The 23,211-nt window shown below is 35.6% G+C and overlaps 2 protein-coding genes across 6 annotated transcripts in view; one reads left to right on the top strand and one right to left on the bottom strand.

Annotated features, from left to right (window-relative positions):
- The window catches only part of Srek1ip1 (SREK1 interacting protein 1), a 43,709-nt gene extending 37,275 nt beyond the window's left edge, over nt 1–6,434 (top strand). For all 5 annotated transcript variants that reach the window (XR_015442351.1, XM_021242988.2, XM_021242989.2 and 2 more), the window contains one exon: nt 383–6,434. Coding sequence is in view for 4 of the 5 variants with exons in the window: in XM_021242988.2 (XP_021098647.1) it covers nt 383–569 (187 nt within the window). In the remaining variant the exon portion in view is untranslated. The remainder of the gene's footprint in view (nt 1–382) is intronic.
- Nucleotides 2,163–22,753, bottom strand: Shisal2b (shisa like 2B). The gene is made up of 3 exons (XM_004862878.3): nt 22,373–22,753; nt 18,181–18,338; nt 2,163–6,399 (listed from the first exon to the last, which is right to left on the bottom strand). Exons 1-3 carry the CDS (start codon nt 22,561–22,563, stop codon nt 6,266–6,268), a joined length of 483 nt encoding a protein of 160 aa, XP_004862935.3. The 5' UTR covers nt 22,564–22,753; the 3' UTR covers nt 2,163–6,265.
- Between the last annotated feature and the right edge of the window lie 458 nt (nt 22,754–23,211).

Below are 23,211 nucleotides of genomic sequence, written 5' to 3' on the forward strand. Positions count from 1 at the left end.
AAGAGAATATGCTAACAAGTTATTATATATGCAAGTGAATTGTGTATATAATAAAGCTTGATGACTACCACTTTGTTTGCCTTACAAGATTTTGAAGGATAGTTCAGCATAAAAATCTGAAAATCATAGAAAAATAATTTCATCCTCACTGAATTTAAAAGTCCTTAATAAAGTGGAGCAGAATAGGGAGATTAGTCTTGTCAGTTTCTGTGCTCAGTAGCAAAAATTCTGAATTCAGCATTTTTAGAGAACACAGAGCACATTTTGAGTTTATTTTTATATCCTATCCTTACTCCAGGAAGAATTTAAAGCCACCCAAATCCCATTTAAATTTACCTAATAGTCCTAAATACAATTTTCAGCCACGTCTTATTGCTCATAGGTCTTATTCCAGTTCCACTGAAGAAGATTCTTCTAAACAAAAGAAACAAAAATTTCAGAAGAAAGAAAAGAAAAAAGAAAAAAAGAACAAATCAAAAAAAGGAAAACATCACAAAAAAGAAAAAAAGAAGAGAAAAAAGGAAAAGCATTCTTCTACCCCTAATCGTTCTGAATTCACAAAAAAGTAACTGAGACCTTGGCCTAAGTCATTAAATTTAAAATACCATCTTTAAAAATGGCCCTTTCTTGGATTTTGCTATATAATTATGCTTTGCGATAAACCCCACTCTTTTCCATATAGACATTTTTCATCGGTGGGACCATTATCCCTCTGGCCTTATGTATTCAGATAAGTCTTATTACTTGATAGCCATGCCCCATGTATAGATATTTGGGCATACAGAGCACATGATTTTTGGTATTTTTATCTCTGTTTGGCTAGTGTTATTACTTCATAAGTTGATTATAAATGACTTTTTTACAGTCAATGTGAGCAATCTACCTAACAGTTAATGAGTATCCCTGAATCAAGTGTCCACCTTTCAGCAAAGAAGCTAGGTAAAGAGTAATGATTTGTTGTTGATGCTAAAAAATAGAATAGCTTTATATATTATGACATAGTATATAAAGGTAGTGAAATTCTTTACTCTGGTTTTTAAATCTCTAGGCTTTTTTAAATAGCATAGGAGATGAAACTGCTTTACTGTTCTTGAGCAGTTCTTTTTAAATGAATGGTGTCTGCAGGAAGATGATAATGAAAATATTTATCACAAAATTTCATTGCTTTATAAAATGAAGAGTTTCTAGTACCTGCCTCCCTTTTGTTTAGTAATAATTAAAACATTTATTCCTTGGTTAGAAACTAGTTCAACCTGTGAGAAAGTCTGGCAGAGATGATGCTATGTTGGTCAGAGTGTTTAGGGTAGACTCCTGGGTTTTAGAAATGTGCCATATTGGCATATCTTACAGAGATACCTCAAAACAGCCAAATCTTCATTAGAAATGATATTTATTGTATTTAATATGTAAACATTATGAAGCTTATGTCTGTGAGTAATGTGGAAAAATTTTATAAACATTAGCGTATATATCTTTGTCGGAAATGATTTATAATTTTGAAGCAAGTTTCACAGTAACTTTCTTCTTTCGTGAATAACAAATTTCAGGTATTTCCCTTTTACTTCAGTCACAAATAATGGTAGGAGTGACAAAAATTTAAAATTAAGAATTTTATTCTGTACTTTTTAAAATTTAAGAATCAGGGAATTTCATCATGAAAGCCTTTATATAACAATGGAAATTTTCTATGAGTAAGCATTTTAACATGCATGTTAGTAGATGTGTTTCTTACATTTTTAATTTTACAGTGATCAGTGTTATTTAATTTGCTTAATACTTAGTATTTCTGATACCCAGTAAGTTAAATACTAATATTTTAACAACATTAAAACTCAACCTATGATCATGGAAAAGCACCAAAGATCCCAAGTACCTCACTGTGGTGCACTTAGAAGTTTTCAGGTTGGTAACCCACAGACAGAGCTCCAGGTGTATTCATGATGATGAAATGAGCTGTGTTCAGTTAACTTCACAGGCTGGAAGTGGTTACTGATTCTTCCTTCAGGGGACACCTTACCCAACACGCCCCATACTCAAAACTCCGGGGAAACTGCACCTGCAACCCTGCCCTGGCATTTGAGCCTCAGAAGCCTCATACCTCCAGATTTTCCATGACCTCATTTACTCACTTGGTTCCCTGAAAAAGAAATTCTTTTGTTTAAAAAGTTCAGTCAGCAGAAAAACACAAAACTATTAGATTTTTAAGGGTTTGTTTTGCCTTTGCTATTCATCTTATGAAAGTGCAGTTCTTAGGTTATCATGATTGTTGAAATTGGTGGAAAAGAAAAAACCTTTAAAAAATTAGTAATGCTATATACAAAAGGATGGCCTCATCCCATTGTGTATGTAATATGGTAGCAGTTGCAGTACAGTTTATCAAGTTATTTGTTTTACTTCTGTTAATTATAAAGATTATAAATTAACTCATTAGGTTTGCTTTTGGAACAGTGACAGAATGATTCAGAAGTTATATAAAAGTCAGCCTTCATTAAATAATATAGTATAGAAAATAAAAGATTTTAATAGCTTAGTAATTTTTCCCCAGAAACAATCTTAGAATTTTATTCTTGATTTCCCATATTAGCACAGTTTATAGAATGTTTCATTTGAATAAAAGTCATTTATTTCTACTAATTTTCTCCTGAGATGATCTTGCTATTAATGCAAATCTCACTATTAAATTTCAGGGGGAAATTCATAACATTTCATCCCAGGCAGTATGTAGCAGAAAGAAAACTAACTTTAACAGTAACAATCCAGAAGTCATGACCATTCTTTACTAGGTAGCTGGACTCTCATAGTGTAACCCTGTATATCCTGCAGCAGTCTTCTAGCTTCTTTGGGGCTTGATGTCTTTTACCTATAAGCTGTTGTACTAAATTATCTCTGACATCATTTCTAGTCTTCAATGTATATGATCACCAATATTTTAGTAAAATTCAAGTAATACTTATTTAGAAGTTGTTATAGATAAGCAGTTGTTATAATGTTCTATAATGGTAAAGATTTAATTTATTAATACAGCTGTTAAATATATCAACTTTTTAAAACAGAAAAATGATACTTGGTTTGTTCTTTTTGTTACCACCCAATGTATGTCATTTTCATTAAATCCAGAGAATTTATATTTGCATCTGTTACCACATTATCGAAACACTTTGAGGCTATTGTTTTTAGGTGGTAGACCTAGTGCCCCATAGTTTCTCCATATTTTTCTATATACCATATGTTGGCTAAAATCTCTCAGAGGTATTTTTAGTTCTTCAAACTTAATTTATCTCCTTTTACATCTTTAGTTCTCTGAAGCCAAAGCATCAATAAATGGGAAAATAACTATATGTGTCTGTATTTACTGTACTATCTAAAATTATATAACTTTAGGTCACTCTAAGTAAACTAGGCATAAAGGTTATTAATAATGTTCATTAAAATGCCATTGAGTTATTTCTTCAACAAATATTGAGTATCAATGATGGCACATACCATGGTGCTAGGTAGTAAAGGAGAGTTCTAAATAAGACACACTTGCTTCCCCGAAGGAGTTCACTGTCTAGTTGGTTTGAGAAATACTAGAACACACCATTGTAAAACTGTTTCTGTAATTGACTCAAACATGGCTTTATAGAAACACAGATGCATACCTAAACTACTCTGGAGAAATTAGAAGAGGCCACCTATAGAAAATAATACCTGAGTTTTATATTGATTGAAGATAAGAGAGACATGGTCAGGCTGGATACTGTGAACAAAGATCACATACAGTTACATGCATGTAAGAGATATAAGCAATCCCATGTTGCTATGGTGGCATGTGTTAACTGGAGTGGTAAGAATTGAGACTACCATTTTAGATTCTTGAGTTCAAGAGAAGGTCTTGTGTTCCATGTTTAGGAGATTGGACTTTATAAGCAATGAGGCACCATCAAAGACTTTTAAAGGAAATGACCATTATTGGGATTTGGTTTTATTCATTTTATAAACCTATTATACAGTTTTTTAAAAGATGAAATTGCTCTCATTAGAAGGCTCCATAAAAAGTCTTGTGATTCTTTTAAGTTCTGTTATTTGTATTTTTCTATACCCACTTTTCTTTCCAAGGTCTCATTATTTTTACAAAAATTAGAGTGACTTAAATTGCCTAAAAATACAAAGTTCTACTGTATTCTTTATCATACTCATTCCCAGAATTATGTACATATACATTTAAAAAAATTTTTTAGTTTATTTTTGACAGGCTTAAAATAAATTATATCATTATGTTATTATTTGTTATGCCCAAATAAATAATTTAAAATGTATTTTTCAACGTATAGACTGTGCCATAATTTGATAAACCTTCTTGTTTTTAATATTTTGTTTTAATTTGTAAAGCACAGCTACTTCAGAATTACAGAGAAAGATGCCAGCTGGTCCACTAGAGGAGTCCGGTGGCTCTTCCTCAGGTAACCTACTGATAAGCTACTTCCTCAGGGAGCCAGCCAAGGACCCTCTTCTAATCCTAGTGCTGGGAGACAGACCTCCTGGGCAGTTGTCCAAGAATAGTATGTTTCTTATGCCAGTGTGACTGTAATCCTAGCTGCCAAGCCCAGAGTCTTCAGACCTCACCTATCTCCTCTCAGCTCCTGTGAAAATACTCAGAAAAGCAGAGAATTGGTGTGCCTGTCCTAGGGCACAACCATGATTCATCCAGCCAGGCCCAGCCCCTATTTGCTTGTTCTCCAGGTGAGGAGGAGTCTCAGACCAGGAGCATTTTGCTGACCTTGAGTCTATGTTTCCTGCCTCTTCTGTCATTAATGGCATATGCTCTTGCTCTTGAGCAACAAGTAAAACTATACTACAGTGCCTTAACTTTTTCAACTAGATTTTTACCTGAGACAATACAGTAATATATTACTTCCTATATATCAAATTTTCTGAGATATTTTAAAAATCAAAGTTGTATAAAAAATTTGAAAGATAAAAGATCTGTGAGCTTTCAAGAAATAAAGGAAAAATCTTTGCTTTTATGACCTCATGTCACTTTTATAATGGAAAAGTCTTAACATTTCACATACATTCTAAGCCTTTTTTTATATTTAAACCTTGGCAAAAGTGTGCTCTTTTTGAATGTGAAACCTAAGTCAAGCAGTAGGATGTTGTGATAATGATGTGGGACTCTGCTGTCAATATAACCACATGTGGTTATTTAATTTTAAGTGGCGACTATAGCAGACAGTACAAAAGAACATTTCTGTCATCACAGAAACTTCCTTTGGACAATACTGGTCTAGAAGATATCCATGGGTCTTGGTAGAAATTCTGTCAGCCTAATGATGAAAAGTTTCTAACCCCAAGCTTTCCATGCCCAAGAACAATAGGCATCCAGACCAGAGAAGCTATACTCAGGCTATTTTGACAGGCTGGTCTTCTGACTAAAAACTTCATGTAAAGCAGCAGCTGTGTGTAGTGGAGCTGGCTTAAAATTAGTCCTTTTTTCTGTTGAATTCCATTATGAAACCAGGTCTGTGTTCTTATAACAAAAATCACATTTATGGATAAAATCCTTATTCATAATTTGCAGAAATTAGTTTTGTTTCTAGATGTCGAGGAGGTATTAATGTGATAATATTAGGTTAAAACCAGAAAACTTGATGGTTTTATAACTTTCATTACAAGGATTCTTAGGGAAATTTATCAGCAAGGATTTCTATTGTTATCCCTTGAAATACAGAAAACATGTACTGTACAGATTATACAGTGTGATTTTTTTTATACTGGATATTAACTTTTATAAAGGTAATATATTTTGCCCCCAGAGAGTCCTCCAAAAAGGTGTGGGTTGATTCCTAAGGCACCTAAGAACATGTCACTTCTTGTTTATAAGACAGTTCCCCCTGAGATTTATCTGTCTAGTACTATCATCTCTTATATAAAAATAACTCTATTATCAAAAAATTGTGAAATATGGTAATATGATGTAAACTTCTCATTGTTTCTCAGTAAGATAGGTTTGCTTATCTGTGTTATTGATAAATTCTTTTAATTTCTCCTGAAAAATTAGCATAATTTCATGTAACGCAGAAACAACAAATAAAAGTAAACCTATGCATGTGAAAATATCAAAATCTTAGTGAGTGTTTAAATAAATTAACTGATCAAAAATGCAGCTGTTTCCTGTTTTGTGAGAAATACTTGAAATGAAAAATTACAAACTATGATTTGAAATGCATTCTTTATTTGTATTGCTCCATCTCTCCAATGAGCTTTTAAAACACAGAATTTTCCGTTAATAAGCAATATTGATTTGTGCTGTATCCATTGCTTTTTCTTGAGTTACATCATCAGCTTCATAAGATGTTTCATTTGTTGAATTTGATGCTGCATTTGAATTGAGGGCTTTAGTTTTCCTATTTAAGTTCCCTGCAAATACACAAAATAAAAAAAATTATTTGAAATCATGCTATAAAATTTGACTTTTTAAAATGTGTGCTTAAATCAATTTTCCTAACAATGTTGAAAGTATGATGTCCTGTAAATGCTAGGTAGATGAGTTAGAATTTCTGTAACTCAATAAGGGAAGTATTTAGCCACAAGTGTAAAAATTTCATTTCCATATTTACCTTTTTTTTCTGCACGCTTCTATGAGTAAACCACATATTTGACGAAGAGGTAACAATTTCTGGATCACTTAACAAAATGTATAACTATCCTATGCATAAACTGAATAAGCTGCATTAAGCCCAATCATAATAATTTGCAATAATCTTAAATCTTTGCCATCACAACCAATTTAGATCTAATTTTTAAAAAGGACACATTTGTGCCACAACCCTATTCACATACTGCATATAAACATGAGTCCAAATGATCAGAAGCTTGGCTAACAAACTTGTAAAAAAGAAAGAAATTGTTATTCAGTGAACAGATTTAAAAAGTGGAATAATTGTGGAAATAGTGTACCATTTTACCAATATATAAAATTTTGGATATAGTTTTTAAATGTAAATATGTAAAAAGCAGTGGAAAAAAACTCAGAGACATCACTAATGACTTCTCTGTCCAGTTCATCCTCGTTGTATCTAACAGCAGCACTTAGCTCAGTTCTTTCCTTGGCTTCCAGGTGCTACCCTTCTTTGACCCCCTTCTTCTACCTCCTCCCCACCGCTTCTTCTTAATCTCCCTTGCCAGTTTCTCTTCTCTCAGACTCCTTTGATTTAGTAGTGCCTCTGGACTCAGCCCTGGGTTCCTGTCATGATCTCACTCCCTAATTAAATTAGTCAGCCCCACAGTTTATTATTGTGTTTTTTCAATATTCACAGTCAAACCCAGGGCCTCACACATAAAAGCACTCTACCACTGAGCTATATCCCTGGCCCTTTTCTTTGTTTTGAGACAGTGTCTTGCTAAGTTGAACTTGCCATCCTCCTGTCTCAGACTCATGCATACCTGATATTATAGGTGAGCACCACCAGAGTTTTAATACCACCTCAATGCTGATGACTCTCGAATATGTATCTCTAGCCCAGAGCCCTTCTCCAAATTCAACTTCTAATTGATACCTCTATTTGAATATTTAGTAGTCATTTTCAACTTAATTCAAAACAAAGTTGGATTATTCCCAGAAGGAGCTGCTCCACTTGTCTTCTTTTACTAGCAACTCTCCAGTTCCTCAGACCAAAAACTGCAGTCATCCTTGACTTCTTTTCTCTCAATACCCTATATCCAATTAATCAGAAATCCTGTTGACTATGCCTTTAAAATTCATCCACAACCACTTCTCACCATCTTCACTATTACCACTACTATTCTCTTTTCAACCAACACTGAGCAATCCTTTAAAAAACAAGGCATATCATATCTGCTTAGAACCCTCCATCTCACCCAAGTCTTCACAACTGCCTACATGATCTCATGTGCATACCACTAACCTCCCTGACTTCATCTTTTTCTGTTTACGCTCTGGTTCACTCTAATTTGTGGTTAAACATTTCAGGCATGTTCCAGCCACAGAAGTTTTGCACTGGATATTCAGTCTTGTCTGGTATGTTCTTTTCCCAGATAATGTACATAATAATTCTCTTGTCTCCAAGTCCTTTCTCAAAAGCCACCTTTTGAATTGGACCTACCCTAAACCCTTTAAAATTGAAACCTAGTCTCCAACCTCTTCTGCCCTCTTTTTTTTTTTTTTCTATGGTACTTATTTTCTAATATAATTTGCCTATTTATCATGTTGATCACTTACTACATATCTCTCTTCAACAAAATATAACTAACGTGCCAAGGGATTTTGACTCTTGTTCATTCATTTCTAGAAATTAATGAATCTAGAAAAATACCTTACACATACCAAGCATTCAATAAGTATTTGTTGAGTGAAATTAATTAATTAAAATACTATATAACATTTTTTTAAAATACTATATAACATTTAAAGTTTGATGTAATAAAACTAAGTTTGTGGGTGCCAAATGACAGTTGAAACCCAACTGGAGAAAATGTTTAGAACAAGTGGTTCATATCTACCATAATAAGCTCTAGATTTTTAAAAGCTATTTTGTAGACACGTCATTTTCCAGCTTGAAAAATACCCTTTTGCCCAATCAGTAAACAAAGCTGTTCAAGATAAATGTAGGCAAAGCTAGCATGAAAATGTTAGGAACTGAAAAAATCTTGACTGCTGTTTACAAAGTAGATGATTGAAAAAACACATTACATCAAATTTAACTACTAAACTCTTAACAATGAAATATATTGTATATAGAGGCCCTTGAAGCTATTTCTCATATAACATTTAAAAACCAAGTTAAGATGTTTATAGGTTATTTTTCACTTAGTATTGGTTTTACACTTCAGTATCATAGTAGTCAAAGATAAAAGGTCAAGGATATAATATGTAAATTAGTTTATCTTTTCTGGGTAGCATTTGCATCTTATACTAGTATTTATGCAAAGTTAAATTTTTAATACTCTACTGAAATTCCTAACCTAGTTATTTTGAGGCTCTAAGTTGCCTCTATTCCGACAGCTCTAGTTTCCATTATGTATTTCTCTGTCAACAACTGAAGGAATTTAAATTGTCTGCTGCCCTCTGAGGTATGATGGCTTTCAAAATACATCCCAGAATTGCGGATTTTCCTTCATCTAGGACTGGTAAAGACTTTCATTTCCCAGTCCTTGACTCATTCTTTGACTCATCCTTCTAACCAGTGTTAGGTACAAAGTTAATGTCTTGGATTGGCTTCTTAAACCAAAGCAATTTGCTTAATAAAACCACTTTGCTATGGGAACAAGAAAAGGTCTGTTGTAAGCACAACACTGTCTAGTGTTCACCATTTCCCTGCAGAAGATGATAATCCATAAATACTTTCAATGGCTTTCCATCCAGTATTTTAAGAGTTGACTGGATACATAAAAAACAACTTCAGTGAGTGGAGCTGTAGTGATACAATAGGGAATAGCTCTTTGGCACAATTTTAAAAGAAAGAGGAGCATCTCATCAAGCTCTGTTTTTCCTAATTTTCATTTAATAAAAAGAACTAATTCCTTAACCAACAAAGAAGGGATAAAAGCAGCTTCTCTTTCTCAAGGTTAGCACCTGGATTTAATTTTAAATAAAAATTCTGTAATACCATTGAACTCCCAAGGGATTTATTACACATAAAGTCTTTCTTATTTGATTCTTTAGTTGAATGCAAACTGCCAAGGCCCAACATGGCAGTTCTTTTCTCCATTGACATCAGTTCCTCTCTCTGCAGCTTGCTTCCCATTTCCTTTTTTTTCTCCCAGTCATCATATGTAAATCTCAACCTTACATTAATCCTATGTCTCCCAGACTGGCATTTAAATCAAAGTTTTAGCCTTTGCCAAAATTTAAATCGAATTTATCAATCTTTCTACCTGTCCTCATCATAAGTAGGCCAACATACTTTTTCTAATAACAGTTGAACTTTGCACTCATTTTCAGAACCATCTTCACAGATCTGTTTATCCTATAAGTATCTGAACTCTGTTCTTGACTGTCTGATTGATTGATTGGTTGATTATTTTAGCAAGTAAGTAGTACTAGGGATAAAATTCAGGACTTTTGTACTAAGCTACATTCCCAGTTCAATTTTTAATTTCTTTTACTCTTTATTATAAGACAGAGTCTCGCTAAGTTGCCCAGGCTCAAACTGCCATTTTATATTTTTAAAATTAGTGTGTGTTCAAAAAAAAAAAAAATTAGTGTGTGTTTGCTGTGTATGACATTTACATTTATCTTAGGGAGTAGGCACATATATATACACAGCTTGATTCCTTTTTATTCCTCTTCACCTGTCTACCCATCTTCTTCCCTCTATCTCTATATCTCTTGTCCCCATTTTCGTTATTGTTGTTACTATTTTTTATTTCATGTTTATAACAATTAATGTTTACATTAATTATGGGTATTTGATACAAGTACCTGACACATCTTAAATATTTTTACTTCCCCTTCCCCTCTTCCCTTGTCCTCACCCTTGGTCCCTTGGACCTCTTCCCATTTGCAAAAGATTTATCTTCCTGTTTCCTTCTATCACTCCTTTGTTTTCTTCTTTATTTCTACTTTTCCTTACTCAAATGAGAGACACTTTATGGTACTTAAACTGTGTACCTGATTCATTTCACTTAACATACTTTCCAGGTGTATCAGTTTTCCTACAAATATCTCAAGTTAATCCTTCTTTATAGCTAAGTAGTATTCCATTGTGTATAGATTACACATTTTTTAGAGCTAAAGACATCATCTTACACCAGTACATGCATACCAATGTTTATAGCAGCACAATTCATGATAGATAAATTCTGGAAGCACCCTATATGCCCATCAACAGATGAATGGATAAAAAAATAAGGTGTCTATACATAATGAAATACTACTCAGCTGTAAAGAAGGATAAATTTGGAATGCTGTTTAAAAATATCAAAGAATATTGGGGACTTCTGAAGGCCTTTATTTTCTTGCTCTCTGGCAGAACTGTATTGAGCTTTTCTGCCATTGTCTGGCATATCCTTCTGGCTTCTGTGTCACCATTCTGAAGTCCCACAGAAGCTTCCAACTGCTAATCTAGCTGGGCCCCTTCTGGAAACAATCTTAAATCTGCACCCTGAAAGTGCCTTTTTCAATTCTGAGAGGACATTTCCCCTTTGATTTTAATATAATGCATAGGACTGGGTAGCAAAATGAGCAAAACTTACCTGGTGACCTATTGGACTATTTACTGACCTCTCCTTTTTTCAGTGAACTGTCTTTCTCCCTAAATATCAATATATCTATATCTGTCTATACCTATCTATCTATATCTCTATATATTTCTCATATAAATACAAGTTTAAAAATTAGCATCTTTGACTTGCACATTTGCTTTCCCCACCCATCAATGTTCGGAGGCAGTTCTATTAAGAAATTTTTTTCCTAGTCTACTTTTTTCCAGAATTGGTCTTTTTGTTTTTTGATTTTCTACATTCGTAAGTTCTTCCAGCCATTGGTATTAACATAGCTTAGAGAAAATTTAGCCAGCATTTTAAATGAGTATTTCACAATAAAGATTGGCTTCTAGTTTATATACTGGCTCCATTGCCTGACCCTGTACCGGGGGGAGGAGGGCACTGAGCACTCAGCACTCACAAGTACTAAATAGATCAGGGGTTCTTCTGAGCAGTTTGATTTTCTATTTTCTAGGAATGAAAACAGTCATAGGAACTCTAAGTTTATTTTCAATTGCAAGGTCCTTTTAGGGGATAGTAGGGTGCTCTTACGGCATTGAGTCCATTACTTCGTTTTCTACTAAGTCCTCTAAGTTCTTCAAAGGCCTTTCTGAAACAGTGGTATTACTAAATAATTTGACAGCTCAATTAAGAGTTTTTGGAAGAGGTCTTTTTTTTTTTTTTGGTACCGAGGAGATGAGGTCTTGTTTTTGTTTTGTTTTTCTTCCTTCCCTCCCTCTTTCCTCCCTCCTTCCTCCCTTCCTCCCTTCCTCCTCCTCCTTTTTCTTTGTCTCTCTCATTCTCCCTCTCCCTCTCCCACCTTCTCTCCCTCTCCTCCTCTCTCCCTCTCCCTTTCTCTTTTCCTGGAATACTGATATTAATAAATAAATGAGTTTGAAGGCATGTGTCCCTCCAAAAGTTATGAAAAACAGTATTGATAGGCAAGGCCCATGAAAGGTGACTGGACCTTGAGAGTTCTTCCCAGGCTCAGGACCTAGCGACCTCCTTGTGGCCCTTTACCTCCTCCCACCATGTGAGGACAGAGCAACAAGGCACCATCTTGGAAGCAGACAAGAGTCCTCGGCATGTACCAAATCTGCCAGGATCTTTATCTTAGGCTTCTCAGCCTGCAGAATTGCAGAAATTAATTTCTGTTCCTTAAAATTATCTAATCTAAAGTATTTTGTAGCCAAGTAGGGGGTTGCATGCCTATAATCTCAGGATTCTGGGAGGCTGACACAGAAGAACTTCAAGTTTGAGTCCAGCCTAACTTAGGGACTTAGGGAGATCCTGTCTCAAAATTTTAAAAATTTAAAAAAGGACTTAGGGATGTAGCTCAGTGCAAGGGCCCTGGGTTCAATCCCTAGTACCATACAATGAATGAATGAGTAAATATTTTGTTATAGCAGTACAATAGACCATGGCAGGTAATAGGGGAGAAGAAAGCTCTATGTCATGAAATAACAAGAAGACAATCAGGGCACAACTCTCATGGACTAATCACCTCACAAGAGTCTCACCTCTTAATATGGTTTCTCTGAAGTTGTGTCAGCATAGGAATTTTGGAGGGACACAAGCATTTAAACCATAGCATTATCTATTCATCAATTCATTAATACCAGTATGGACTCACAGACTTTATTCTAAAATATTCTATGACCATTTATTCTTATCCATGAGTTTTCTCAAAACAAATACAGAAGGAATAAAGAAGTTGGAAAAATTACCATTTTACCAATAATATAATAGTAATTATCAAGAATCATCAATGACTGGATGAAAATTAGAGGAACAGAATACTTTCATAGTCTAAAAGTACCTCTTCACAAATTACTTACAAATTGCAATGAAAAAAACTAGTAACTACAATGGATTAATCCAGAAACTACCACCTTAACTGAGCAATTCAACTTAATATTACTAACAATGGGAATAAATGAATACACTACTGTGTGCTGTCTATCATGTCCTGGACTGTAACTTTTGTGATACTCCTGTCAAAATATATGATCTCTCTCAATCATGAGAAAACAAGACAAACTAAATTGGGGGACAGTGAACAAAATAACTGGCTTTTACTTTTCAAAAATATCAAGATCACAAAAGACAAAGAAAGGCTGAGAATGAAAGGAAACAAGAAATGAAACTAATTATAAGATATTACTCTGGACTACATAGTAATAAGAAAGAGATTGGCAAAATTTGAATATAAACTCCAAATTAGATAATATTACCATACTGATGTTATATTTCCTGACTCTGATAAATATACAATGATTATGTAAGAGAAAATCTTTGTTTTTAGGAAACACTGACAAATTTAGAGCTGAAAAAGCAGGTGGTTCTGAAAATATTTATAGAGAATTTGATGAGATAAATGAAATATTAACAATTAATAACCTAAGGAAATGAATATAAGGGCTATATATTTCTTGAAACATTTTTGGAAGTATGAAATTATATCAAAATTTTAAAATCGTGATGCTCCATCAAAGTAATAAAAAGGATTTAAAATGACAAAAATATTCATTTATTGCTTTTTAAAAAGATATCAATGATGGGACTGGGGATTTAGCTCAGTGGTTTCGCTGCCTGCTGCGCAAGCACAAGCACCCAAGTTCGATCCCTGGTACCAAAAAAAGAAAAAAGAAAAAGATGTCAATGTTGTGTAGTGAAGAAAAAGCGTAAGACTCACTTTATCCCATTTTGTTATTTACATGTATCTATAGATGCATAGAAAAAGTCCACAAAAGATATTCACCACAATTTTAATATCTGTGATTTTATATGCAGGGAGTATGAGTGACTATTTGTTTCTCCATATTTTCTAATTTTCCCACAATAAACATGAACTGGAAGAAAAGTTAGTCCAAGTCCTATTTTGCTCAGAGACAAAATAAGTGATGACATGATCTTCCAATTTATTTTCTCAGCAATCCATATATAATTTGTTTTCCCCTACACAACTGTGCCTTGCTGCTATTTTACATTTATATCATCTGCCTTTACAAAAGAGACTACAAAATAGGTTATTCCTATATAATTGTATTATTTTATCTGTAACAAGCAGCTGTCTTAATATCTGTTCCTCTGATTTTTATCAAAAACTCTGCTTCTAGAACCTCTCTTCTCCTTCCCCATAACTTCCACGATGCCAGGATATCAATGGATATTCAAAGCCACAGGATGAATATGTTTTATCTTCCTGGAGCAGCAATTTTGGACATGGGAGGTAGAAAATGTCATTATTAGAGTAAAGCAAGTCATTATATTGTAGAGTCTAACTGAAAAGTCCCATCAATTTTAAAAACAAAGTGAGAAATTACAAAGGATTTCAGCTCATCAGGCTTAAGGCAGGCATTTTATGCTATTTTTTAAAATTCTGAGGTATGAATTCACTTCTGATTTGCTTTTAACGATTCATTGATGGAAAGGTTACAGAAGCAGGAATCTATGACACCCATCCCTCTATTAGCCCTTAATTCTTCTCAACTTGTGAAATAAGCTCCTACCCTCAGGACTGTCTACTCAGAAAGATGCCCTTCACACAGCCATCTTTCGCTCACAAACTGAATGTCCTAAACAAGGACAATCTTCAAGCCATGATATTCTTTTAAACATTGCCATTTGAAACATGAAAACAACAATAACACCCCCCCCCCCCGTCAATTCCTTAGCAATAGATGTTCTACATAATGAGCCCTGGTTGGGGGGGAGGGGATCCAGTTAAAGTCAACAGTCTCTACCAGAGAGAGACCTGCTTTTTCAAGATCAACTCAAAATGTATAAAGCTTTAAATTGTACACATTAAAATAGAAATATAACAGAATAAAGATACCCAGGAAAAATCTTGGCAAAATAATCTAAGATTAGACTATTTTAGATTTAGACAACTGTCATTTCTAAAAAGGACAAAGTCAGTTTTAATACATACACAAGAATACATCTCCATTTAGGCTATTCAAATTGCCTGTAATAATGACAGTTTAAATTATCAAAAAATATCTAAAATAATGAGAAGTTGATCCATAAGAACAGATAGTTTTAGGAAAAAAGAAAAACAAACCTAACCGGTGAAATCAATTTTCCTCTGATGTACTGTTTACTTGCCTGATTTACAATGTAAACATTTTACGATGTTTCTAACCTTTAAGGCATTCCTTAAATTCAATAAAGTTCTAGATTTGCTTTCTAAATAACTAAATATTGGCTTTTTTTGCTGGAGGGAGAAACAGTAGAGTAAAACATGGATATGTAAGAGAGGGTACAGCAACATTTAATTACCATTTCAAAGGGCTGCTTCAAATAAAAAGCCATTTTCTGTTCCTATTCCAGTGGCATTTGTCACCTATTTTGCTTTGGGCTTTCCACTGTGTCTGATTTACTTAAAATCAACCCAAGTGACCAAAATCACCTCATTTGACAACAGGAAAGCACTGATCATATAAAACCTGCCTTGCCAATAGCAAGTACTCAGGAAAGGTATATTGATTTAATTTGCTAGCTTGGTACATAGAATATTTTTGAGAGGGGCAGAATAGGGCTATTTCACTGCAAAGAAATCAGCTTCATCTAACTTTATAGGTAGTGCATTAACAGACCTCCTTAGCTAAACAGCAGTATGACTGTAAGATTTGAATCAACAAGCTAACTAATTTTGTTGGTGGCTTTTGAGAGTCAATGTGAAATAAAATTTTAGAGCCATCCTTGAGCTAAATCAGGAAAAATAACCTTTTTTTTTTTTTTTTTTTGATACCGGGGATCGAACTCCGGACCTTGTGCTTGCGAGGCAGGCGGTGGAACCACTGAACTAAATCCCCAGCCCAAAAATAGCCAATTTTGATTTAGTACAGTATATTGTATAGAAGAGGCACTCAGTGAATATTTGATGACCATAATAGTGGCAATATTTTGTCAATATTTCTCAAAATATGCTCCTTTGATCACCTACAATAGAAATGCAGTGCTATTCCATTAAATTCATTCAAGAAATAATTGTTAAGTGTTGTAGGCACAGGGGATATAGTAGCAAACAGGCAAGACAAAACTTCCTTCTTTCCTGGTACTTAGTTTTTGGTTGGAGTGGAGAAAGAGACTAGGTAAGTAAAATATAATGTTAGTGGTAAGTGATTCAGAGAAAAATAAAGCAGAAAATGGGTATGAGATGTTGAATGAAAGTTAAAAATGCAGGGGACTTTTGAGTAGACCTAAAGAAAGTAAAGGTGCAAATCATGCAGATATTTGAGGAAAGAGTCTCCTGAACAATGGTGATAGCATATGCAAAGGCCCTGAGTTACATTTCAAGGAATAGCACAGGGGCCAATGTGGCCTGGGAAAAGGAGGTAAGAAAAATAAACGAGTAGAATAGGAGGCTGACAACAAAAGTCCTTGTAGTCATAGTAAAGAATTTTATCTATTGAGAAAAATGGAAAAGATTGGGGCTTTGAGCAAAAGCGTGACCCAACTTAGGTTTGTAACAGGCTCACTCTGGCTGCTCTATTCCAAGTTTACAGCAGGTAAGCAGGGCCAAAGGCAGGAAGAAGAGCTACTTGTTTACAAAGGCAGAATTTGGAATTTGTGTTTTTAACCAGGTCCTTAGGTGATTCTTAGATACAGTGAAATTTAAGACCTACAACTTGAAATTACTTAAGCAATAGAGACAAAAAATGATTTTATGACCAGATTATTTGATAATCACTAACTCATCACTTTGCTTTGTCTCTGGAGAAACTGGATCTAAATCATGTGGACTGAATTCAACTAATATTATATTGTTTTGTCCATGCAATCTTCAACCAGTGGTTTAGGAAGAAAATTCCGGAGGGAACTTGGACCCCTACTCTGTGACATAGGACACCCTCTGAGAAAGGTTTCATCTACCAAAAAGTAGATGAGAGTTCATGCAATCACATGGTGATGATGCATTTGTTAGGTTTCAGCATGAGTATCCCACAAGCATGACAAGTTTAAGCATTCAGCTAAAATATAGTATACAAAAAGAGACTTTTCCCAATTTTTTAAAAGATTTTCTTTTTCTTTTTAAATGGAAGCAAATAAGAACTTGTGTATCATTTTATATAGATTCTAAATTTATATAGTATATAATATATTCTAAATATATACATATAAAAGTAATGATCAGTGCTTTTTAATACAATAAATAGTAATCTATTTTCAAAAAATTTTCACAATTCCTTCCAAGTGAAAAATAACAACTAGCATTTGTATAGCACTTTATAACCAAGATAATGAGACTCAGTTCCAGAATACATAAAGATATATAAAAAATTCTTTGTACTTTACAGTCATACTATATGCACATACACACCCCTATATATTAACTACTTTGCAATCTATTCAATAGTAGAGATAAAGACTGTGCTCCATTTATTTTTGTATTTTTCACATGCCTTTGAATTATTTCATGTGCCCTTTCCAAATCCTGCACACAGTAGCCACAGAGATAAATTCTTAACTGATCTCTCACAAACAAATCTAGAGCAAAGTAGCACCAAGAATTGGTCATCAGGCATTTTATTCTTAATTTAACATCTTCAACTCCATCCAAAATCAAATCTTAAAAATTTTAAGAGGATAAACCTTGGCAAATGAAAGGGACATAAATATATTAAAGTGGACTTACTGAACCAACAATTGACTTTTCAGGAGGACTTTAACATCAGGCTGCTCTTTTTCCTTGAACACAATTTCCGAAGGTTTTCAATCATTAAGAGCTGATTCAATGTGAATTTTCACAAAGATACGTACAGTAATCTGAAATTTTTAAAGACCATTCATTGTTAATAGTTGCCCAGGTACAGGCTGTTATTTTGGATAGAGTACAGATAACTGATCATAAATAAGGGATACTGATTACCTTTTTTTTTTTTTTGGTACCGGGGATCGAACTTGGGACCTTGCGCTTGCAAGGCAGGCACCTGAACCCCTGAGCTAAATCCCCAACCCACTGATTACCTTCTTGAGAGGAAGAAGCCTCGAGGTGTTGAAGTTTAAGGCCAGTGTCTAATCTGTGAGGCTTTGTGTACAGAAATAAATAGCAGAGGACACAGACGCTGATGACAAAAGCAAGTAAAACAAGGGCAGCGATTCCCAATCCAATCAGAGCACCAATGCTGAGGAAAACAGAAAAACACAAATTGGTTTCCATACAAACTAAGGAAAAGGGTTAAAAACTACTAATTCTTGCTCTTGATCATTCATAACCAAGTTATATTTTAGCACAAACAATAAGTGACTGAAATATGTACCTCATTTTTTTCTCTACCAGCAAACTCTTTTCTTTTTTCTATGGGTTTCTGAGAATCTTTGAAATTTATATGGTAATATTTATAGGGAAGACCATGCAAATTCATTATATAGGTAAAAAAATCACAAGACTCTCTAGATAGTTCAAAATTATCTCAATCAAATATATTTGTTATTACTATGTTTTAGAAGGAAAGACCAGATTTATCAATAAAAGTGAATAGAAAAATATTTTCTTCTGTGAAAGTTGGAAACCAAATGTTTATAACTACAAAACTTTTGGAGACATATGTGTGAAATGACATTTATTGATACACAAAATTACAACTATTACAAAAGAGAAGGTTTGAACTAAAAGAAAAAATGTTTATAAAATTTATATGAAGTTCAAAATCAATCTAATTTTTTACTTTCTAGAAGGGTATAACATCAAAGACCTCTAGCATTAAGGAACAAACTCTTGTACTTTTCTCCAAAATTAAGGTACATATCTGATTGAATTTGCTTTGCTCTAAATTTGCAACAACTCCTTTGTTGCAGTTACCTGTAATGCAAATCATTTGAGAAATAATACACTTTTTTTTTTGGTACCGGGGATCAAACTTGGGACCTTGTGCTTGTGAGGCAGGCATTGGAACCACTGAGCTAAATGCCCGGTTGGAGAAATAATATACTTTTAATACACTTGCAAACTTAGTGCTATTAAATGGGAAAAGGAACTTGAAAAAAGCATCATCTTGAATACCTACTATGCAACATATGCCATTTCTTGAATTATATATGTAATATATACTTATAATTATATGTAATTATATATGTAATATATACTTATAATTAGATTTTAAGCTACTCAAGAAGTTTTGGTTGACTTTTCCACAGTGTTGTGCAGATTTATTAAAAGTGTTTACATACTTAGCTTGTAGAAAATATTCAGTAAATGAAAGTAAATGATAATTGATGCTGAATGATCTACCCATAGTAATTTGGAACACGTATTAAAAACTAATAATCTTTAATTTCATTACTTTCTTGTCTTGGCTTTAGGCTTTTGGTCTCTCTCGGGGATTAGGGCCCAGATAAGCAAAAGGGAAAGAAAAGAGAATCTGACTGGGGGTGCTAGGACCTTTGTAGCTTTGGGTGGGAGAACAGTAGTGAAAGTGAAGGCTATGCTCAACCCACTTGTCCTTGTTTGAGGAAATAAAGCATTCCTGCAAATGAGAGCTTGCCTCCGGAGCTACATGACATCAGACTCCTGGAGATTCTTATGCTTAGTTTATTAATGTTAGCCCCATCCTTTGGTGCATTTTCCTCTAAGAGGATAGACTTTCTGTCTTGAAACTCCTCTTTTATGCTTGTTTGTGCCAAAGGTGACTTTTTTAGATTGTGTCAGGAAGTGTTATGATCACTTCTCTACACACAAACACATAGAAATGTAATCCACTTATTATTATTTAGTGCACAAGGCAGCTAGAAGATTAGACATCTGGATAGATTCCTGAAATGAAAATATGGTTATTAAAACATTTTCAAAGTTTAAAAAAGTCATTTAGACAATTAAAATATAAAATTGTCAATTTAATTAAGTTTAACAAACATTGTGAACTTTTAATGCACAAATTAAAAAAGCACTCTAATGCAATTTGAAGGAAAAACACAAAGCATGTCATTTCTGCTTTCTGTTATGAAAGAACATTCTTTATAATCTGGATAATGCTATTTCAGCTATCACAGCTCCATATATTATAGAAATATTACTTTATGTATATGAAATCTAGTCATGAAATCTTGGTATAAATGGAGCTCTAGGAGTCTCCTAAAATATACATTTCAACAAATACTTATTGCATTATGCATAGCCCTGTACAATGGGCATTTTTTTCCTAGATGCTGAAGAAGACTACCAAAGGAAATCCAAAGACATTAGGGATTTATAAGAGGAGCCAAGATGGGAGGGGGCCAGACACAGAAAAGAGAGAATTATCTTTTCTTAAGGCACCAGATGGCAGTTGCTTTTCAAGTCCCAAGAGAGAGCCTGATGCTACCAGCACATTACTGGAGCAATTCTCCTACTTAGCAACTTCACTTTCTCCAGCAGCTATAGAATCCCAAGACAAGGGCTAATAACTTCTGGATAATTGTTTGCAATCAAACTATTTTAAATTAGGAGTAAAGACAAAAGAATAGGAAGGAAATGACGCTCTAATAAATTTACCTCCCCATTGCATTCTCAGAGTTCAGTAACTGCCAGGGGCCAGGTTTAACACTGCTGACTAAGGCCAATAGTTAAAGTCATTCTATTTCCCAGGAACTGGGCTGCACTGTCCATTTCTTCAGTCCTAAATGAAGACCCCTGTAAGTGCTTCACTCTTTTGTGCCCTCATAAATTATAGAACTGTTTTATATCCTCTGCTGCATGTCACTTGGGAGCTATTTAGGGATCTGAGACACTCAGACAGTTTTCAGTTGAGTTTGACTTAGGCATTGCCAGTCTCTGTTGGAGGTGCTGGGCCATTATTAATGCCTGCAAAGACTAAAAGGAAGATTACTGTTATTTTCTTAAAAGGCCAGATAATATGTTAGTGTAGCACAAATTTCTACTAAGGATAAATTGGCATTCTTTGCTTTTTTTTTTTTTTTTTTCCTTCACTGTTCCAGCACAACTTTGTGAGGTGAACTTACTGGAAGGCAGGAATGCCTTTTGAAACTTTTTGAAGCTTACAATACTGAAAAAATATTTTATTGCTTCAGGAAATAAGATTTAGTTATGTGGTATAGACTCTACACGTATACCAAGTTCTGGACCATGCCAAGCTCTGCTATTCTTACTAGCGAAATTTCTTGTCCAGACAAAAGCTAATAAGTTTGTAAGAAACAATTTAAGATAGTAGTAGAAGTTTTTCTTGGGATCCCATTCATTTTCCAGGCAAAAAATGAAAGAATCAAGTCAAAGTTTATAATCTTTTAGAGAGGAGGGTAGAAAAAGCACTTAACAAAAATGTCTGCATAAATACTAGCTGGAATAAATAAAATTATCATCAGAGAAAAAATAAGAAAGACTCCACCTTAGAAAGTTTCTTAGCTGCTCTCCAGCAATGGTCAGACTCAAAGGTTGAGAAAGAGGGTGTCTGGAAAGGTTGTGCATAGTTGTGTGGTCAGAGCAACTAAAAGCCGTATCTTTGTGCGGGTGTTTTTTGTTTGTGGTGGTGGAGTCAGTGTCAGATCTTCTGAAAAGAGCAAGTCATAAAGTCCAGTGTCACGTGTGCACCGGCGCAAACACACACACACACACACACCACACACACTCCCCTGCCTTTTTGATATTTTAAAGAATACAGCCAAATAGTTCACACTTCCAAAGAGACTATAAGTACCTGATGCTTTAAACAGTCCCAAAGGAGCCTCCTTTCTGTTCAATTGCACCAAATGAAGACAATAATAATGATGATGATGATGATGATGATGATGATGATGATGATGATGATGATGATGATGATGAAACTCCACCTGAACTTATCAGCGTGGCCTCGCTGTCTGCCAGCAGACTTCCCTGCCTGGGACCTGTCCCGGCGACAGAGGAGAGCAGTCCTCTGCGAGGCAGCCGGAGATCCGAGCCAGGCCAGTCCGGAAGGCCGCGGGTGCGCCCCAGGCGCCCCAGAGCCCACGCTCGCTCCTCCAGTGCTTGCCGAGGCTCCTTGCTCCCGGCGGAGTTCCGAACCGGGGTGAGGTTTCTCCACCGGGCCCTCACACTGCTTCGGAGGCTTCGCGACCCTTGGAGGGACCTGACCAGTGCAGGCAGCAGAGCAGCAGGCGACCACCCCTTCTCCGGCGTGACACTGCTCTTTGCCTCCCCAGACCCCGACACAGCCCGCTGCGCGCGCACGCCCTGCCCTGTCCTACCCACCTGAGGCTCCACATGTAGCTGTGCTTGTAGGGGAAGTAGCTGCCCGGCTCGCTGCAGCAGTACTTCAGGTCCGCAAAGCCGCAGCAGTAGAGGAGCGCGGCCCCCTCGCCGCGCCGGGGGCACTGGAAGGGCTCCACGAAGGTGTGGTTGAGGCTGTAGTAGCCAGAGCACAGCCGGCTGGTCTCGCTCATGGTGGGCGGCTGTCTGCGGGACCACGCGAGTCCTCCAATGTGCCCTGGACCACTCACGTCCTGAACTCCTAGCACCCGGGACCCCTCCGCCCGGCTGTCCTGCGCCCAGGGTCTGGCCGCCCAGGTGCTCAGTCGCCGCGCCCTCCGCGCTCTCCTCGCCTGTCCTCGCCGTGCCCGGGCGCTCTCCTCTCGCTCTGCTTCTCGCCAATGAGCATCCTCGTGCCAGGCCCCGCACTCTTCTCCCGCCCCCTGCCAGGACTTTCTTTGCATTCTGCTGACTCCTCTCCATTTTCCCTCTCCTCACCAACAAACAGCCTGAGTCCATAGCCGTCCCACTTCATGCCAGAAAGGTGTTGCCCAAGAGAAAAGTGGAGGTGCAGGACCTGGTTGCAATCTCGTTTGCCCAGGGACAGGACAGGTGGGTTCTAGGCAAATAGAGCAGGGCTGGCAGAGCCTTCACCTGTTGGAGCCATTGACCCCAAGAGTGGCGAAGTGGGCAGAAAGATAGCTGAACTACTAGTGAAGGCGGTGAGTATTTTCCTTCTTTGTCAAGTACACGTGAAACATTGCAATTTGACGATTTTAAAACAAAAAAACAAGCAAATTTTTCTCCAAAAAGTAGTCATACGTGTTTTAAAAACATTCTTC

This window comes from Heterocephalus glaber, unplaced genomic scaffold (assembly GCF_053883595.1).
Source record: "Heterocephalus glaber isolate CG9 unplaced genomic scaffold, H.glaber_assembly_v1.0 deba00001543, whole genome shotgun sequence".
NCBI lineage: Eukaryota > Metazoa > Chordata > Mammalia > Rodentia > Bathyergidae > Heterocephalus > Heterocephalus glaber.

Bases quoted from the DNA above. Each gene is read 5' to 3' on its own strand.
- Shisal2b (XM_004862878.3), bottom strand. From the start codon at position 22,563: ATGAGCGAGACCAGCCGGCTGTGCTCTGGCTACTACAGCCTCAACCAC. The intron at 18,339-22,372 runs GTGGGTAGGACA...TGTTTTCCTCAG, and splicing joins AGCTACATGTGGAGCCTCAG to CATTGGTGCTCTGATTGGAT. The intron at 6,400-18,180 runs GTAATCAGTGGG...GTGTATTTGCAG, and splicing joins GGCTTCTTCCTCTCAAGAAG to GGAACTTAAATAGGAAAACT.